Source organism: Penicillium expansum (genome assembly GCF_000769745.1).
Source record: "Penicillium expansum strain MD-8 chromosome Unknown contig126, whole genome shotgun sequence".
NCBI lineage: Eukaryota > Fungi > Ascomycota > Eurotiomycetes > Eurotiales > Aspergillaceae > Penicillium > Penicillium expansum.
Genome location: NW_015971383.1, coordinates 96,282 through 113,870, shown reverse-complemented (window position 1 = coordinate 113,870; position 17,589 = coordinate 96,282). Strand labels below are relative to the sequence as shown.

The following is a 17,589-nucleotide window of genomic DNA, read 5'->3' as shown; positions in this document are numbered from 1 at the left end:
CTAGGAAGAATGATTGGAAATTGGCAATCAGTTTCTCCATGTTGTCTAAGTTTGCTGTAATAAGAGAACAGCTACCCATATTCAAATCTCGAGAACTGAAATATCAACAACGTTCAGACCGAGCTTGCGATTGGTGCATTCTCTAGGTTGCTCCCATAAAAAATGGCTCACTTGCCTTCAAAACTGCAACTTTAAGAAGCGAAACGATAATTGCAAGCTCCGCGTCTGTCGTAGTGTAGGCCGGACAGACAAGGACATGATCAACCTGATATTCACCAGTGTGGCCTAAATTTCCGAGAATATTCAACCCCATATTGAGAGCGGTCTTGACAACATTGCCACAAAATGTGTCTTTGGGCGGGAAGGCAGACTTTGCGTTCTTGTCGAGCACAAATTCGATGGCCCAGAATAGACCCCGGCCACGGATATCACCAACGATTGGGAGAGGGCCGATATCTTGACGGAGAAGTGCTTCGAACTTATGGCCCATCTCCGCCACTCGCTCAATCAAATTATCTCGCTTGATGATCTTCTGGACTGCGACGGCAGCAGCGCACGCGAGGGGGTGAGCCTATAACAGTGATTTTAGTCTCGAAAACCAACTGTGTATTCAACAATACCATACCTGGAATGTGTGACCATGCGCGAGACCACCTGAGCCTACAGACAACGCATCGAATATCTTCTGGTGGAGTAAAATTCCCGAAAGAGGGACGAAGCCTGCACCGAGGGCCTTACCGATGGTCTGAATATCAGGACCGCGTATATCCTCCTGCTCCCAAGCGTGCATAGTGCCCGTTTTGCCCATGCCACAAATGATCTGCAAAAATAGTCAATACTTGAAAGGTATCAACACCTGGATTAAAGAGTACATAGGGCCATACTTCGTCCAAGATCAACAGAATTTCATATTTGTCGCAGATATCCCGGATAGCTCTGAAATAACCAGGTACAGCGGGCAAACAGCCGAGAGTTGTGCCACTGACGGTCTCAGCGATGAAGCCCGCAACGCGATCGGGGCCAACACGTATTATTTCTTGCTCGAAATGCCGAGCTAATCGCTGCACGAACTCCTCGTTTGATTCTGTCTCCAACTTCATGCGGTAAGAGTAGCACGGATCGACAAAGGACACATTAGATGACATAAAATCCTTGTAGAATTCTCTACGCAATTCGTGGCCTGAGACACATAAAGCACCGATAGTGTTACCGTGGTAACTCTGCTTGCGAGAGATAAAGTGTGTACATTGAGGCTGGCCGCGTTCGTGTCAGTACTGGATAGCTAGCTTGAGGGCCGCATCCGTCGCCTCACTACCCGAATTGACAAAAATTGCCTTAGATAAACCGCCAGGCTTCTGAGAGAGGAGAATATCCGCAAGTTTCTCGGTCGCACGGTTTGTGTAGGGAGAGCCGGAGTAGACGTAGGCGATGTCGTTTTTGAGGTGATTCGTGATAGCGTCGAAAATCTCAGGCTGGGTGTGACCTAGACAGGACACCGAGGGGCCACAGCTCGCATCGATCACTTTCATACCATCCTCCAAGAGAAGATTGATACCCTCGCCACCCACTACCTTTGCAGGCCTCTCAGAGAAGGCCCGGTGTAGGATATGGGAACGTGCAACGAACTCGTCTGTAGTCATTTTAAAGAGGATAAGCAGTGCGAGATCACTAGAGAATTCCAGTGTGACTTAAGAAGAGCTTCACGATACCAAGGTAATTTGGATGCTTTTATAACAAAGGGGTTTTCCATTATCTTGAAAGCCAAACTTTGACTTCCATTACAGACGCTAGAAAAGGCCGCCGTTGACGCTCGGTTGGAAGGCAATATTTCTCTCCTGCACGAGATGACCGAGATGCCGGTGACCAAGAATAATATGAACTACGTCTCTATCGTGTCGGTCGGTCTGACGGTAGCCATGCTTGCACTTTATATATTTTCAAAAAAAGGTAAATATCCTGGGCCTCGGCTACCGAACGAAAGCTTTGCGCAGGAAGTGTATGAGGTGGATGAAGGGCTTGAACTTGACAACATTGCACTGGAGGATTCTAGCAAAAATGCCACTAAGAATGATTGACTGTGAGCTGTATGGCGCGGTCAGGGGATATATGTTATTGTATGCGGATATCACCGTTGTCAGTATCTTGCATGCGAGGGAAGAAGAATGTACTCATAGTCTGTTGTTGAGTGAGCTATCGTTAGCCCACAGTAGGGACCATAGTGTCGAAGAACCTAGGGCAAGTGGCTATTCACTTCTTGTATTTATTCCTTTCTCAATATAGGAAATCGGCGCGAACTACTGGGTTTTCTAAATCGGCTTCTTGAATCATCAATCAATCCCCAACATTCACACATTAGGTTAGCGAACGGTGGACGTTGCGGTATTTGTCTTTCGTAAATATACGCATCCACTATGCCAATCAAGTTTCGCTCGATGGGCATGGACAAATGAGCTTCAAACTGCGACGGTTGACTCGTTTGAAGCAAAATAACCGATAAATAACGTTCTGGGGGTGGTACATTAGGACCAAGCTCGGTTTGCTTCTACAATCGGGCGTTGGTTCATACTTCTCTTCCTGTCCCTCTAAGACAGATTCGGCACCCAATTGGGAGTAATCAAGCTTGGAATAGAGGGATATTGCATGATCTGACCAGAAGGGAAGAACAACCCTAATTCGCCCAGCCACCGCTATTACTTCACGGGAAAGGATTGGTCCCCATGAATCGGCATTGAAGCCGTTGTGGACCTCGGGACTTAGTTCATATCCATTAACCATAGGGCGTATATAGACATAATGAGATAGAGTGGTCAAAGGATGAGCCTTCCTTTTTTGGGCTGGCGCCTGGCTACTATGGAAGTGTAAATATGAACTCCAGGTTAGATCAATAGCGAAAAGGTAAACTGCAGTTCTTACATATCCCATGATTTTGCTTGGGTGGACATGTACTATTGGATATGAAGTAGTTCAATATCGAACATTGAGTCAGTGCTGTATACGGTAACAAAAAACACACCTAGATTTCCTCATTTTATTGATCATCTAATTCCATTCAATGTGACTTCCCCATAGATCAAGTAATGTAGTGTCTCCCAATAGCCTTCTTTCCTCGCTTTCCTCCATAAATATATCTAGATAATCTGCAATTTATCACATATCCTATCCATTCTCAGAGGTGTTCTCTCACTTAGAGCGCAACGACTGACACCTCCGGATACTGTGAAATGACCTCTTGAAGTGGAGTCGGCGATGTTTGATGAAGCCCAAAACCCAAAAAGGCAACGACGGTTCGGTGAACAATTTCAAATGCTTTGAATCCATCCAAAGTCCCAACCATTGTTTGGATGGCTGGGACCTTTTCAACAGGCAGACCCAGGAGCTTCAGTAGGAACGGCAAATCGGAAAAGGTGTAATGCTGAGCCTTGGCCAGTTCCAGCTCCAATTTCCATCCTCGCAAGTTTGACCAAAACTCCTTCCATGTTGGGTCTGTGGCCTGGGTCTTATTTTCGTGGCCGAACAAGAGGAATGGACCCCGAAGCCCGTGTTGAACCACTGATCCAAACATTGACCCGTCGAGGTTCGCTCCAGCGACAATTCGACGGTCCAAATGCATGGCTTCGGCGGTGGCCGCACCCCCGACCGAGTGACCGTACATCGCGACTTGGCGAGTTCTCAAACCCGCAGCTCCGGCTCCAGGGAGCAGAGCTCCTACGCCAGCCTTTGTGCTCAGCTGATCCAGGATGAACGACACATCTCGCGCTCGGGTCTCGACATCCAGTGGAACCTGCGCGTCGCTGATGTTTGCAGCAGTCACAACGCTGCCGTCGGGAAACTCCAAGAATTCGGTATCATAAGGGTGGTCGATAGACACCACTATATACCCGGCGCTGGCCACTGCCTGTGCAATAGCATTGTAGAACAACCGTGTCGTGCCGAGAGCAGGCGAGAAGAGTACAACAGGAAAGTGGAGGTGATGCTCTTTTGGTGGCTGTGGGCATGCCTGGAAAGAGATAGATTGAAGCGACCCGTTGGGAAGTCCGTAGGCGCCGTATAGATCGGAGTAGTATGCGGCTGTTGCGGGGGGCAAGTAATCAATCTTCTTGAGATCGACATTGCAGTGGGTGGGCGCGAATATCGAAGTCATCACTGCACGCGGTCCGTGATGGGGATCGAAGGGATCGACTCTGGTCTTTTCAACCATCTTGGCTGTGTTGTAAAATACATCGTATTGTCCGGGTGGGTTGGGGATCACCACTGCAGAGACAGACACGGCCACAATGGGCAGCAGATGAAGAATTTGAAGCATCATCGATGACTGGAAGATGCAGTAGGGGATGTAAGAAGGATAGCAATAAAGTCTTTGGAATCTTAAATAAGTAGATGATCGGATTCCAACAATACTTAGAGGACTGCCCTGTCCTTTATACCTGTAGGAAGGAATGGGTGGAGTGGAAGAGCCTCATTCTGTCATCTCTAAAAGCACCCATAGGAACCATTCTCACTACCAAAGTAATTGAATTTCCCGAATAGGAATTTATAGAGCGTTAGTTCCACCGCAAGATCAGATCTACATTAGTCACCAAGAACAATAGGGCTTGGAACCTGGAACCTTCCCAAAGAGGAAGTAAAAGTGGGTCCTTGTCTCGCGACATTACTTCCCAATCAGGCTAGCGCCATCGGGTACGTCGCAGCCTGCTGACGGACCAGCCAGGTCTCGCTCTAATCTAACCATATTCATCATAGTGCTCATATGAGATACGCGCAATTCATGTGTTTGAATAATATTTCCCCCAGATCATGTCCGCATCAACACGGTTGCAGGGGAGAATTGTCGGCCCCCTGGATAAGCGAAGGCGGATGACGCGCTGCCTCGGGTGCGCGAAACGACGCATCAAGGTCTGGGATATGGAACTCCGATTCCATGGGATCAGTGCAGCTAATTCTTCTTAGTGTGAAGGAGGATTTCCATGTGTTCATTGCATTCGACAAAACACGATGTGCGTTGCCCAGCAGCAATCGGGACATGGTATGACTAAGTTTGTCAATAAAACTCAACAAGATGATTTCGGTGGTGGTCACCGACGCTCTGATCAGAGTAGCATGGTGATTCAAGATAGGCACGGCTCCGGGATTCACCCACTTGCTTTTATCGGGAAAGATAGAGGAACTTGCCTTCTTGATTGTTTTGTCTCTTTTATTGAGCAGAACATGTTCACGATGAGCTTCTCGTCAATAATCCCGGACCTGCTTCCATTAATTTCAACTTCCCCGGTCCTGTATAATGCAGTGATTGCGGTTGGTGCTTTGGATGCGAACCGACATGCGGGTGGACGCGCGTTACAGGGAGAGAAATCACCCTATGTCGATGCCATGACCTCTTACCATAAGTCAATGGGTATTTTGCGGTCATGTCTGGGAAATATCAATGTGATGCAAAAGGAGGACGTTCTCTGGGCCACATTTTTCCTCGGCCTGTTTGAGGTATGTTTTTATGAGATGCTCTCCTCTATCGGACGTACAAAACTCGTATTCGACTGACATACTTACACCTAGTTGCTGTCAGACGATTCGGGCGAAGGATGGGTCAAGCACATGCTCTATGGAACATCCAAAATGCTCCAGCTCGTAGGACCAAGCGACTGCATGTCATCAGCCAGAAGGATATTCTACGACCTGTTTCGTGTCCTCGAAGCCAGCCGAGCATTGCTCTATAATGAAGAAACTATCCTTTCTCAGGACTGCTGGCTCGGACTCCAACAGTCCCTATCAAGCAATACCACTCGATGGGATCCCATGCAAGAGATTATAACACTCATGATTGAGATATCCGCCTTCAGCTTACGGTAAGTTACCACCGACAAATGTGCGAATTGTTCTGTTTTAACAAACCAAATCACAGAGCCGGGGCTATAATTGACATGATTCCTGAGGCAGAACGGTTCACAGATCCATCAGTTGCTCTGATTGCGGCGGAAGGACTTGATCTCCAAGAAACTATCTATAACTGGCACACGAAGACGTTGCTACACCTGGTCCAGGATGATCCTAATCAGCACTCAAACTTAGCTTTGGTATACTATCACGCGCTGCTGATCTTTCTCTCTGGCAACTATGACTATTTTGCATACTGGGACAATATCCCAGCCCCGGTACTATCCCCTGCTGAAATTTCTGAACACCTGACTACCATCCTGTATCTCTCGGGTGAGGTGTTGCGCAACTCCAAGATTCCGGGAGTGATGCTGTTTTTCCCGGTAACTGTGGCAGGAGCTCGAGCCTGGACGACTGATCAGCAATCGGAAATATTGAATCTGCTCAACCTGGTCTTCCGTAAAGGATTCGTGGTCGCAAACAAGATACGGGATGGTTTGCTAGAACGGTGGGCCGAGAGAGACCGGAAAGAGAAAATGCATCTGGCCACATGAAACATTACGATGTCTCAACCTCCCGGGGGACAAGTTGAGTGGAGGGGACGCTATGCTATTCACAACATGCAACCTTACACACCCTTAAATTGGCGGGCACTACCCTCTAATTTTGTGTATTGCAGGTGGAAGGGCTTATTATTCTTGCCAAAAGCTTGATTCTGTGGCATATACTTCGTTAAAGTTTAAACGCAACCAAATATGCTGATCCAGGTGACCACCTAACTGCATTCAGTCTGACTCATGCTCGAAATGCTGCCGGCCCAAATCTTCCGTCTCCATAGTCAATTCCTTCATGAGAAACTCAAAAAGCCCAATGCTCCAAATGCTACCAACTCATACCAGATTGTGTGCATAGCATCCTTGTATGCATCCCGAATGAGGTCCCGTAGAGCAGGGGAGATGTCGGCTTTTCGTAGATAGGGAATAAAACTCACAGCCTCGCTAGGGTCTTTTAATAATGCCAGAGAAGCAGGCAATAGGATACCGTCAATCCTGTTAGCGAACACACTACTAAATACAGTGGCACTAACAGCAAGACTAATAAGCGCACTAAATAGCCTGAATGCGACTATTATTCCTATTATAAGACCCTAGTCATCTGACGTAGCGCTGGCTTATATTAGGATTAGAGGGACGCTAAATATCGTACTGATACTAATCCCTATAATAACCTAAAAACTAGCAGTTATAGCTATTAAGGATAATTAGTCCTATACCGAGAAAATACTATAGCTAACAGCGAGAAATACCTATCTGGTCCAAATTTCCTATAGGTATTTTTAGAAAAAATTGACAGTAAAGGCGGTAATTCCTATAAACACGAAGACTATATAGTAGAATGGTGGGATTAAGATCGATAATCTAAGCGGTATTTCGAGGTAGATAGCTTAGAAAAATAGTAGGAGATATTATAAAAGAGTATATATTACGAAGCTGTAGATAAAACTTCTAAGCAGACTTATCTATACCGTTCTCGAAGTAAAGATATAGTAAGGGAATATAGTATTAGTCTAGTAACCCTTATAAAACACAAATCCTACTAAGATCAAAATACTAATTATCAGCGGGAAGATAGTTCGCTATGAGCCCTAAGGATATATATTCCCTACCTAACTTAAAGGTAGGGCTAGAAGAATATAACCGGCTATAAAAAGTAATATCCGAAGCCAGTCTATACGGCTAAGCTAGGATCGAAGAGATTATTTAATCGGCCTCAGATGTATAAAGAAGATAGCCAGAAAGAGGGTAACAGCGATTATAGGCAGATTAATCCAGCCGATCCAGCGCTAGGTAAAGTACTCGCTAAACATTATACCGAGAATCGGACCTGCGATACATCCTGCAGCCATTAGAAGAGATAGTAATCCGATATACACAGCCCGCTCTTGCAGAGTTGTGAGATCAGCGACAATGACTTCACTAAGAATGTCGAGTCCGCCTCTGCCGAGTCCTTGCAGTATACGTCCTACGATTAGGACTACCATACTATGGGCGACGGTAAACACAATTGATCCAATACCGAAGACCGTGAACCCCGCGTAAAGTGGAATTTTACGGCCGAAGATATGTGAGAAACTGGTATAAATAGGCTGAATGACCACGACTGCCACTGTGAAAGAGATGTTGGCCCAAAAAGCGGTTAAAGTCATCCCCGAGAGGTCATCGGTGATGGCCTATTGAGAGAAAAGAACTAGGTCAGCTAAAGCATCGTTTGACACAAAGAAGTGTGTATATAATTACTGGGATTGTAACGGCCAACGTGGTGGCATCCAACGAGACCAAGAAGACCATCAATAGCAGAGATACAAATGCGAGAAAGAATGACAAAGGCTTTTTCTTCCGGCGTTTCTCTCCTGCTTCTGGATCCCTCGGTGGTGACGCATTTGACACATCCTTTTTCTCTGTATAGTCGCATTCAGATTGGCATTCAGATTGTGGTTGACATTGAGAGTGAGATCGAGTTTTGAGATCTCCGAAAGATGACTGGTCAGGAATTTCTTGTATGTTACGTGGTGCGGTTTCCATTAGTACAGATTTCCTCTGGTATTTTTGAATGAGCGTATGGCTGATTCTCGAATTTCTCCTTTGGGGACAAACGGCTACATATACGCCCATGGCTTGCCCTTGAGGTAGGGCTCCAGGTTCGAAGTGATTAATAATGAGGTAGATTTGTAATCGACGATCGTCTCCAGGAGTAGGCCGTTGTTGCATTTCAAAAATTCGAGTCCTCAGATTGTAACAAATAGTGTGACATACAACATAATCCTTGTTATTGTGTGGTATCTGGCTGTCATCCAGAAATAAAAAAACAAAACTTTAAGCGGGCCACCTAAATGCGGAGATAAACCGAACCCCAAATCGTAGAAAGCTGAGATCTACCAAATCCGCTCATCGTTTGTACTCTGTTTACTGTTTTTTACTGATTTTTGTTTAAACAAAAGCAACCGATCGCGAAGTCGGAATGATAAGCATGGATGCACTCCTGAAGTAGCCCCCACCGTATGTATAAGCTGAGCATGGGGGCTTTTCTCACCGGAGCTCCGAGCACCCCTGGCGCCTTATGGATTAGCTCCAAGATTAATAGTTCGTTCCAATATATATTATCCAATTAGAGCAATTCTGTACTTTTGTTCACTCCACATGTAGGAATAGATTTCCCATCCGGTAGTAAATCCGATAGTAATTCTATTAGGCCCCGATAATCTGCTCATAGTTTCACCGAGCAGAATACTGTGTGATTATCTTAGGCGCTTTTATGCTTGCAATATCTAATTTAGATACTTCGAGCACGGAATGTACACCATTTTTTACGAAATGAGTCTCAATGACTAGCTTGGTAGGGGATGGTATACACATATCTTTGGCAACTATTTTTATGCGCAGACATTTCAAACTTACGGCTTGATATCGGCGTTTTGGAAATGAGGGGCAAAGGGAAATTGGATGTGCTCACTAAATATGCAACAGATAGAGTCAGAAAAGCTCGGAGTAGGGTCTGCGGTATGAATTGCGCCCATTACTTGTCGAAAAGCTAGATTTCAACATTAATATTGGTACCAGTGACAGAAGGGGAGCGTGTATTTCTGATATTTGCGGTTTTGCTCCTGATCTGCGTAGGTTGCATAGATGGTTACTCGTTGGGAAACGCTAAAAAGATTGTAATCTGACACTAAATAGTTGTTGTTGAAACAAAATACCTAAAGCTAATATAAATATATACAGATATATGTATCTAGGTAGAGGGTGGAAAACATAGAAGAGAAAGTACAAGACCGGTCTATCGCAACTCCAAGAAATATTTCCTGTGAAGGTACACCATCAGATTGGATACGAAGAAAAGTAAAAACCACGACGATTTGATGTGTGCTGTGTCTGCCATGTTTGTGTACTTGGTGGACATGCCACGATGCATGAAAGGCATTGAGTGACGAGAGACAATCAATTCACGGTAGCATTATAGTCGGCGAGGATGGCTTCCGAGACCTTCTGTGCCATGCCGTAAAAGACGGTCATAACATGAGACGATAATTGAGTAGGAGGAATTGAGCCGTCAATTACACGCAGACTTTCAACACCATAGACACGAGCAGCAGCGTCCACGACACCACCAAGTTCTTTCGACATCATAGAACATGTGCCAACACCATGGTAGTTGGCACGGAAATTCTGTTTCACATGGTCGACCCAGTCGTCGAGAGTAGCGTTGTAAGCTAGGTTGTTTCCGGGGATGGCCTCGCCGTTGAAATACTGTGTCATTTCACCGGTATTGGAAATCTCACGAGCCAGCTTGGAGGCCGCTGCCTGACCAAGTACATCAAGCTCATTCAAGAAGAACTGAGGGTCATATGCAAAGCGACGAAGATAGGGGTCACTATCCAGGATGTGGACATATCCTCGGGTGAAAGGAATCAGGTCCCACAAGTCAAGGTTTAGCTTGCCAGCGGTATCAATGAAAATTTCGGCAAAAGACACGTCTTCATTAACAAGCCAGTCGCGGTAATTTTCATATTGTACCAGGAGCGCGGTCTCGTTGTGGAAGCCGCCCCGGGAGACAACGTCCTTGGCCCACTCTTCCAGTTTGGTGTTTAGCAGTTGGTGAGCGCGAGGTGCCTGATCACCAAAGGTTTCATTGAAGGTGGCAAAGTAAGCAGCCTGGCCCTGGCCCGCACCAATCGAGTTGATGTTAGAGCGGACAGTTGTAGTAGTTTGATCTTGGAGGTTGAGACCAACGGGCAGATCAACAAGCTGTTCAACGCCGACGTTGTCGAGGACAGCCTTCAAGCCAACACCAGAATGCTCCAGGATTTGAGGGGAGACAGCGGATCCAGAGGCCAGAAGTACCTCATGACGAGCATGGACATCAAAGTTGACCTTTGCATGGGTGCCAAAGTTGACTCCAACAGCTTTCGGGGTGGTGGTGGTGGTATCGAATAAAACCTTTCCGACCATTTGACCAGTCAAGATCTTCAGATTCGAGCGCTGGTAGTTTGGCAGCAGCCACTCTCGGGCAGCGTCTGAGCGAGTCTGATCCTCATGCACATCGTTGAGAATCATTGAGATACCGTGAGGGACGCCACAGCCTAGGTCCTTCTGAACGGGAATACCAGAGTTATTCGCATTTTTCATGAGACTTTTGATCATGGGCGAGAAGCTCTCTCCAGTGTCTCGGGGACCGACGTGAACAATGCCATCTGTGCCGTGGCAGGAAGGATCATAGTAATGTCCAGCAGCAATCTGCTCAGCGTTTGGTGCACGGGCGGCCTCGATTTTCTTCATGTAGGGGAGTAGGCTGTCCCAGTTCCACCCTTCCATTCCAAACACACTTTCCCAGGAATCAACCTGTGCCTTGTGTGGGCGTGTCCAGGAACCTCCGTTCACCAAGGTTGACCCTCCCAGTCCTTTGCCTGATCTAACAATCTCGGTGCGGTTGTGAATGGCAAGCGGGATCGTTTCGAAGGCTTGATCGACGGAAGTGCCGAAGATATCACCATAGTGATTGAGGTTTTCAATGATAGGACCGATGTTCGATTCGTAGAAGCCTCTCTCGATGACGAGAACTGTGATGTTCGGGTTCTCCGTGAGACGCGCCGCGACAGTCAGGCCAGTCAAACCTCCACCAGCAATGATATAGTCAAAAGTTGTGCCGGCCACCTTCGTTGGGTCGGTGAGCAGGCTTGACTGGAGATCAAAGTCTGCCTGCGGAAGGGCCGTGGCTACAACAACGAGCCCGGACAGGAGGCCAAGGAGCTTCATTTCTGAAGGACGCTTTAAGAATTGAAAAAGAAAGATAAAAGCCTTGAAAAGAATGGATAGGAGAGTTGGAGAAGGCGATACATCAAAGCTGTAGGGCATGGGAGTAGAGCATATTTATATCTTCATCCCCTCGATCACAACACCGTATCCTCATTCTCAAGTACTGCATATGATACACATGACCAAGTCCATTCACCTGCAGGTACCCAAGCAGTACAGTATGCTAGTAACAATCGTCATTATCGATAGAACCTTGGAAGTTTACGAGTTTACGTATACAAGATAACTATCTTGGCGCCCAGAAGTACAGTAAGATACATACATAGTTTGCCAACGCGGGACAGTAACCTTATCCACCCGGAAGGAATCTATTGATGATGCCGGTGAATGTAAGATTTGAAGAAAAGTACGCATGCCCAACGATTCTAGATGCCTTTCTTCATTGGTCACAGGCATTGTGTATTTGTCACTGGCACATAGTATCGATCCCGGACATATGGTCTCGATCACCGAATATATCCTCGGGTTACCGAGACACTCGGCATGCCGATCAGCGATATTGCCAAGACTGCTAACCTTCAAGATTATGAATGATGTCTACATACCTTGTGGGACACGCATGTAGCTGTAGTTCGACCAATCTTGTTTTCTAAACTTAAAATTGTGGGAGCCAATATTGGTACCCCACCGGTTATTACCCCAACAAGCTAAGCCCAATGTACCTCGTGTTCCTGCAGATATTCGGACCGAGTAATCCTTGCCACTAACGACCTCCCGGTCAGCGGTTGCAGATCATCCTCTAAATCCGCCGTGCTGATAGCTGACGTGAAACAACTCTAGACTTCGCTTGCTTTGAAATGAGTTTCAGTCGACAAAGTACCACTGATCCTGATGACAAAATTGGCAACCTAGATCAGTCTTGCTTACAAGAACCCACCATTAGCCAAGAGAATCCCTCCGAAGTGGCTGAGCATTCATTTAAAACACCGCATAAAGGTTAAGCTGCATTCGTACTAGCATACATTTGGTCTGCACGTCCTTATCTCTCTTCCTCCTTGCCCTTTTTTTTTTGTCGTTTTACAACCCACCCCGGCTTTCCAAAATGCGTGTTGTTCTTCTGTCCACAATTCTGTTTGGTGCCGCCTCCGTGGCGACAAAGATATATGCGGCATCTTACTCTGGCACCGTGACTACTCTATCGCCAAAGAGCAATAACGGAAGTTATGGGCTGTCAATTGTTGCACAGACGAAAGACTGTGGGATTAGTCCATCGTGGTTGACATTGGATGCTGCCAACAACTTGATCCTCTGCCTCAATGAGGGAATAGGGGCTCCAAATGGTAGTCTGACTTCCTTCAAAGTCAACTCCAATGGGTCCCTGACTACGCTGGATGTTCTCGAAACTGTTTCCGGTCCCGTTATGTCGGCTATTTATACTATTCCTAGCCAACCTGGACGGCGTTTTGTTGCTGTTGCACACTAGTGAGTATCACCTAAAGAGCATGAAGAATCTATGGTTCAATGACATGCTGATTCGGCTCGATTTTTTAGTTCAGGCTCTGCCGTCACGGCCCACACACTGGACCCAAAGTCCGGTGCTTTAGAGCAGACTCAGAAGTTCACCTATGAGCTTGCTGCTCCTGGTCCAGTGCCCGACCGGCAAGATGCTCCTCATCCACATGGAGCCATCGTTGATCCGACAGGTCGCTTTGTTCTGGTTACTGACTTGGGCATGGATCAAATTCATATCTTCAAGATTTCTCCCTCAAGTGGCCTTCTGCAACCCCAGAAGCCTTTCATGGTGAAACCCGGGTCAGGACCACGACACGCCGTCTTTTGGACACCCAAGACCGATGCTACCTCTATCGATAACACGTTCTTGTATCTTGTGTCTGAATTGGGCAATACCTTGAGCGCATTCAAGGCTGACTATTCCCGCGGCGGCCTGACATTTGTTAAGGTTCACGAGGAGAGCACCTATGGCGGGAAGGCTGCCCCAAGTGGCTCCAAGGCCTCAGGAATTCAAATTTCGGTATGTTGACCCTTAATTCATTGCCCAAGGCGAACACACAAAGAGAACTTTACCTAACAACTCTCGCCCTCAAGCCTGAAAATGATCGCATTATAGTTTCCAACCGCGGTGATGTTACCTTTGGCAAGGACGGTGACTCTTTTGCTGTCTTCACCGGCATCAACACCCACAAAAACCGTGCCACGAATTTCACATTCGTCGGCTTGTTTCCAGTTTACGGTTCTTTCCCACGTGAATTCACAATTAATGGCCATGATGGAGCGATGGCGGTGGCATTGCAAAACAGCCACGAGGTGGCTTTAGTTCAGTGGGATGAACAGACGAAGAGCCCAGGAAAGCTTCGCACTAAACTGACCTTGGATGGAGAGATTCCTGCTGCAATCTGGGGCCCCTGAGTGCAAGAACGGGTCAGCCAGAATAATTTTGGTGCTCGAAATCAGCCATTGGTGTTTGCTTTTCTTTTCGGGCTTTTTTCGGAAATTCTCACACTATCGACAATGTTGACCTCAAGAATGAAAGTTCCCCAATGTATGCAATATATAGAAATATAGTAGTCATAGGATCTAGCGATTTTAGAGTTGAAAAAAATCTAAAAATGAAATTGCTACCATAAGATCATCCCAAATCTCTTGCAATTACTCCGTAGTATCTTCGACAATAAGTTAGCCAAGGCTGAACTCAGCCACTGGATTGAGGAATTTCTCCGGTGAGATGTTGGAATCTGTCACAACAGGCGGGGCAGATGATCTTTTTGTTTGCTCTGTTTGCCTTGTTTGTTCTCATTTGGTCATGTTGGCTTTGCATGTTTTGCACTCTACTTTGCTGAATTAAGGGCACCCTTGCAAGGTTTGTTCAGTGACTATACTAATACTGTCGACAAGACATTAATATATCACGGTAGCTTGGCAGCGAAGTATATATGTTAGGGATTGAATTCACATTGTCATTCTGTACCGTGTTGTCGTTCTCGATAAGAATATTCAGTCATAGTAAATTTTTTTTTTTTCCTACAAGATACCCCGCCGGTTTGGTAAAACCTCAGAATTGCAGATCTTCACTCATCGATGCCAGAGATCATGATATCTAGGAGTTCTCCCGTTCAATGGACGTAGTGCCATCAAAAGCCCCACCCACGCCAGTGCCAGGAAGGCGACCCCCTTCAAGGCTCTCAGCTGTCGGGGCTCAGAAGGCATCCGGTCATTTGCAGGGTGTGTCGAAGTGGACACAAAAAGAAATTAAGAAAATTGCCCGAGCTACAGTAAAACCTATTCATAACAATATATTAACAGAAAGAATGTCGTTGAGTCAAGGTGCTATATATCGAATATATATTTCTGGTTTACATACAAATCTAAGGCCGAAAAGCTCCTGACATCGCTCTGCTCTGAGCGTTTTATTTTCCTTGCTTAAATTAACCTCCCATGTCTATCAAGCGTACCAATTAACTACTCTCGTAAAGCCACCTTCTAGGAGGTTGCATTTTAATTGGTCGAAATCAGGCGCAAGCCACGTGATAAACCAACGAGGCAATAATTGGTTAAAATTGATTGAAAATGACGCATGAATCCCTGTATATAACGATGTTTTGGGTGGGAGGGAGGGTGAATTAAGGACCATCGTAGTAAAGAGGTTTTAAGGATTTTTGTATGGCAGATCAATTCGAGCACTGGGCTTTGATCATTATAACCAGGGTATCGTTATATCCCGTATCGTTATAACGGGGTATACTGTACCACGTTTCAATGAACCAAAGCTGGTGCACCAGTTACTCCGCGATAGAACGAAATTCCCTCCTTACTACGAACTTCATTAATTCACTATTTTTCCCATGAATAATGCGTTACATCGAGGTTTTTGCCTCCCCGATCGATCCTAACCTCCTGGAAAGTGCTGCTACGAGAGAAGCGCCGAAGCAACGCTTCACTCTCTAGTAGAAAGCTCGTTTAATGGTTTTCTAAAACCTGTAGGTCAAGTTAGGAGAGAGGAAACAGACGGATATAAGCAAAGATTTTGGACTATGAATTTGTATGTAAACTAGGATTGGACGAACATAACCCCGTGTCTGAATTGATTCGTTATAACTGGAGTTTACCGTATTAGCTTTGAATAGGTGAGACGATCGTTGATATGATTGGTCGAAGATGCTTCTCCTGCCCCCGCCTATGTGCTAGCTCGGTAGATCAGCCTATAAGACATTTCTCTTGGTCATTGCTTGGATCCCTCAGGGGCGAGATGCGACCCCTCTCACTAGTTCCTGTACTCCGTACGGAGTACTCTGAAAGATCCTACGATTTCCCGGTCTTCAAAAGACTGGGATCATTATAATTATTGTTGCATTTGATGAAAACCTGATCACTGGTTTCAAAAAACACTATCAAAAATGACGTTGATCAAACCTTTTCTCCTAGCGATAATGCTTTCTATTGCTTCGAACGCTGCAGGAACCAGCTGCCCAGTAGGCTGGCTCCCAAACACCTTTCACGGCACAAAATGCTGCCCCGGCACTATGGTCATCGACGAAGAAGGCGCCTACTGCTGCGTCAATGATATGAGGGCTTACATAGAGGCACTCACCGACACAGCCGAACTATATGCTACCGCCACGACGACTGGCGACACTAACTGGTCCACAGTGGATAACTCTTGCATCGCGGAGGTCCGCTTCACGGCCACCGACTACTCGGCCCAGGTCTCGTCGGCGTCGAGCAAAGCCGAGGCTACCCCCACCAATGATTCAACCAACGAGGTCACCTCCACCAGTGCCACGACTTCTAGGACTACCTCTGGTGCGATCTCGCAGACTTCAAATTTCACTCCGACTCTCACTTCGACTCCGACTCCTACTTCGAATGCGGCTATGCCGCTAGCTACGGCCAAAGATATTATGCGGAGTGGTGCTGTATTTGCTGCTGCCTTTTTCATGCTCTGATTGAGCGTGGTATTCTTGCAGTTTTGCCCCCTATCGTGTTTCGGATTTGGAAGACGCCAACACTTGGCACACTGGAGTGAGCGCCGTTCGATAGTTAAACATAGGCTTTGCAAATAAATTTGATCGCAAGTATATACCGAAACTTCCGCTACACTAAAGCCATACGTTGGGTATGTAGATAGGGGAATATCTTAGCGAGGTGCAAAGGGCTAAAAAGGAGACCGTGCGCAGTGTTAGTGCCCAGTGGCTAACACTTTCATTCCTTGGCATACGGACGCCGCCGGCAGGCAACCGCAGGCTCCTGGGCTAAGCACTAGCACCAAGCTAGCATCTTGGCATTTTGTCTCTCATATAAGCTCTCTCCGGGGGAAACTATGAGCGGTTCCACTTTTGCGCTTCATTTTAATCATCTCTTCCCCTCAATGCAAGCGGTGAGCCTATCCAAAAATTACAATAACATCCCGACAGAATCATAATATAACTATACAGCTGCTTAGACCCAAGCGTGACAGCTTTGATCTCGGAGTATAGATCCTGAACCCACTAAAATATCGGGACAATTGGTCCCTAGGCATCTGTGTCCTGGATCTTGGTCGGTGAAACTTGCGGGGGCTGTGCTGCTATAATAATAGGCATAGGCAGAGTTCGCCGGTGAGAGGAACCTCGCGTGATGTTTCGCGTGAAAGGTGTTTTGAAGAATTAAAATGTGAAGAAATGTGGACCCTGAAAGTGTCAGATTCGATTATTCAGATGTTTCACCAGATCTCAAAACTATGTGCAACACAACGTACAACCCGTTAATGAACATTGGGTGAACCAATGACAATGCTCATTCTCGGGGGATACGTGAACTAACCTGCCATTGCCTTGGGCGAATCAATGCGCGCCTACACCGGTAATTATACTAGGTTCAAGAACAGTCGAGAGTTGGCATCCGTCGCCAACGAGGT

At 46.4% G+C, this 17,589-nt stretch overlaps 6 protein-coding genes across 6 annotated transcripts; 3 read left to right on the top strand and 3 right to left on the bottom strand.

Moving 5' to 3' along the window:
• Positions 1–142: 142 nt before the first annotated feature.
• On the bottom strand, positions 143–1,640 carry PEX2_038260 (Pyridoxal phosphate-dependent transferase, major region, subdomain 2; the record flags this gene model as incomplete). The annotated part of the gene is made up of 4 exons (XM_016741101.1): positions 143–571; positions 626–820; positions 885–1,180; positions 1,313–1,640. 4 exons carry the CDS (start codon positions 1,638–1,640, stop codon positions 143–145), a joined length of 1,248 nt encoding a protein of 415 aa, XP_016596806.1.
• A 1,544-nt stretch (positions 1,641–3,184) lies between these two features.
• Positions 3,185–4,306, bottom strand: PEX2_038250 (PAF acetylhydrolase family protein; the record flags this gene model as incomplete). The annotated part of the gene is made up of 1 exon (XM_016741100.1): positions 3,185–4,306. One exon carries the CDS (start codon positions 4,304–4,306, stop codon positions 3,185–3,187), a length of 1,122 nt encoding a protein of 373 aa, XP_016596805.1.
• A 488-nt stretch (positions 4,307–4,794) lies between these two features.
• PEX2_038240 (uncharacterized protein) lies at positions 4,795–6,422 on the top strand (the record flags this gene model as incomplete). The annotated part of the gene is made up of 5 exons (XM_016741099.1): positions 4,795–4,871; positions 4,948–4,994; positions 5,057–5,478; positions 5,551–5,840; positions 5,897–6,422. The coding sequence occupies 5 exons, from the start codon at positions 4,795–4,797 to the stop codon at positions 6,420–6,422; spliced, it is 1,362 nt and encodes a 453-aa protein (XP_016596804.1).
• A 3,441-nt stretch (positions 6,423–9,863) lies between these two features.
• On the bottom strand, positions 9,864–11,678 carry PEX2_038230 (GMC family oxidoreductase; the record flags this gene model as incomplete). Its single annotated transcript, XM_016741098.1, has 1 exon — positions 9,864–11,678. One exon carries the CDS (start codon positions 11,676–11,678, stop codon positions 9,864–9,866), a length of 1,815 nt encoding a protein of 604 aa, XP_016596803.1.
• Positions 11,679–12,780: 1,102 nt separating this feature from the next.
• PEX2_038220 (Cytochrome cd1-nitrite reductase-like, C-terminal heme d1) lies at positions 12,781–14,105 on the top strand (the record flags this gene model as incomplete). Its single annotated transcript, XM_016741097.1, has 3 exons — positions 12,781–13,160; positions 13,230–13,710; positions 13,785–14,105. The coding sequence occupies 3 exons, from the start codon at positions 12,781–12,783 to the stop codon at positions 14,103–14,105; spliced, it is 1,182 nt and encodes a 393-aa protein (XP_016596802.1).
• A 1,985-nt stretch (positions 14,106–16,090) lies between these two features.
• PEX2_038210 (uncharacterized protein) lies at positions 16,091–16,639 on the top strand (the record flags this gene model as incomplete). The annotated part of the gene is made up of 1 exon (XM_016741096.1): positions 16,091–16,639. One exon carries the CDS (start codon positions 16,091–16,093, stop codon positions 16,637–16,639), a length of 549 nt encoding a protein of 182 aa, XP_016596801.1.
• Between the last annotated feature and the right edge of the window lie 950 nt (positions 16,640–17,589).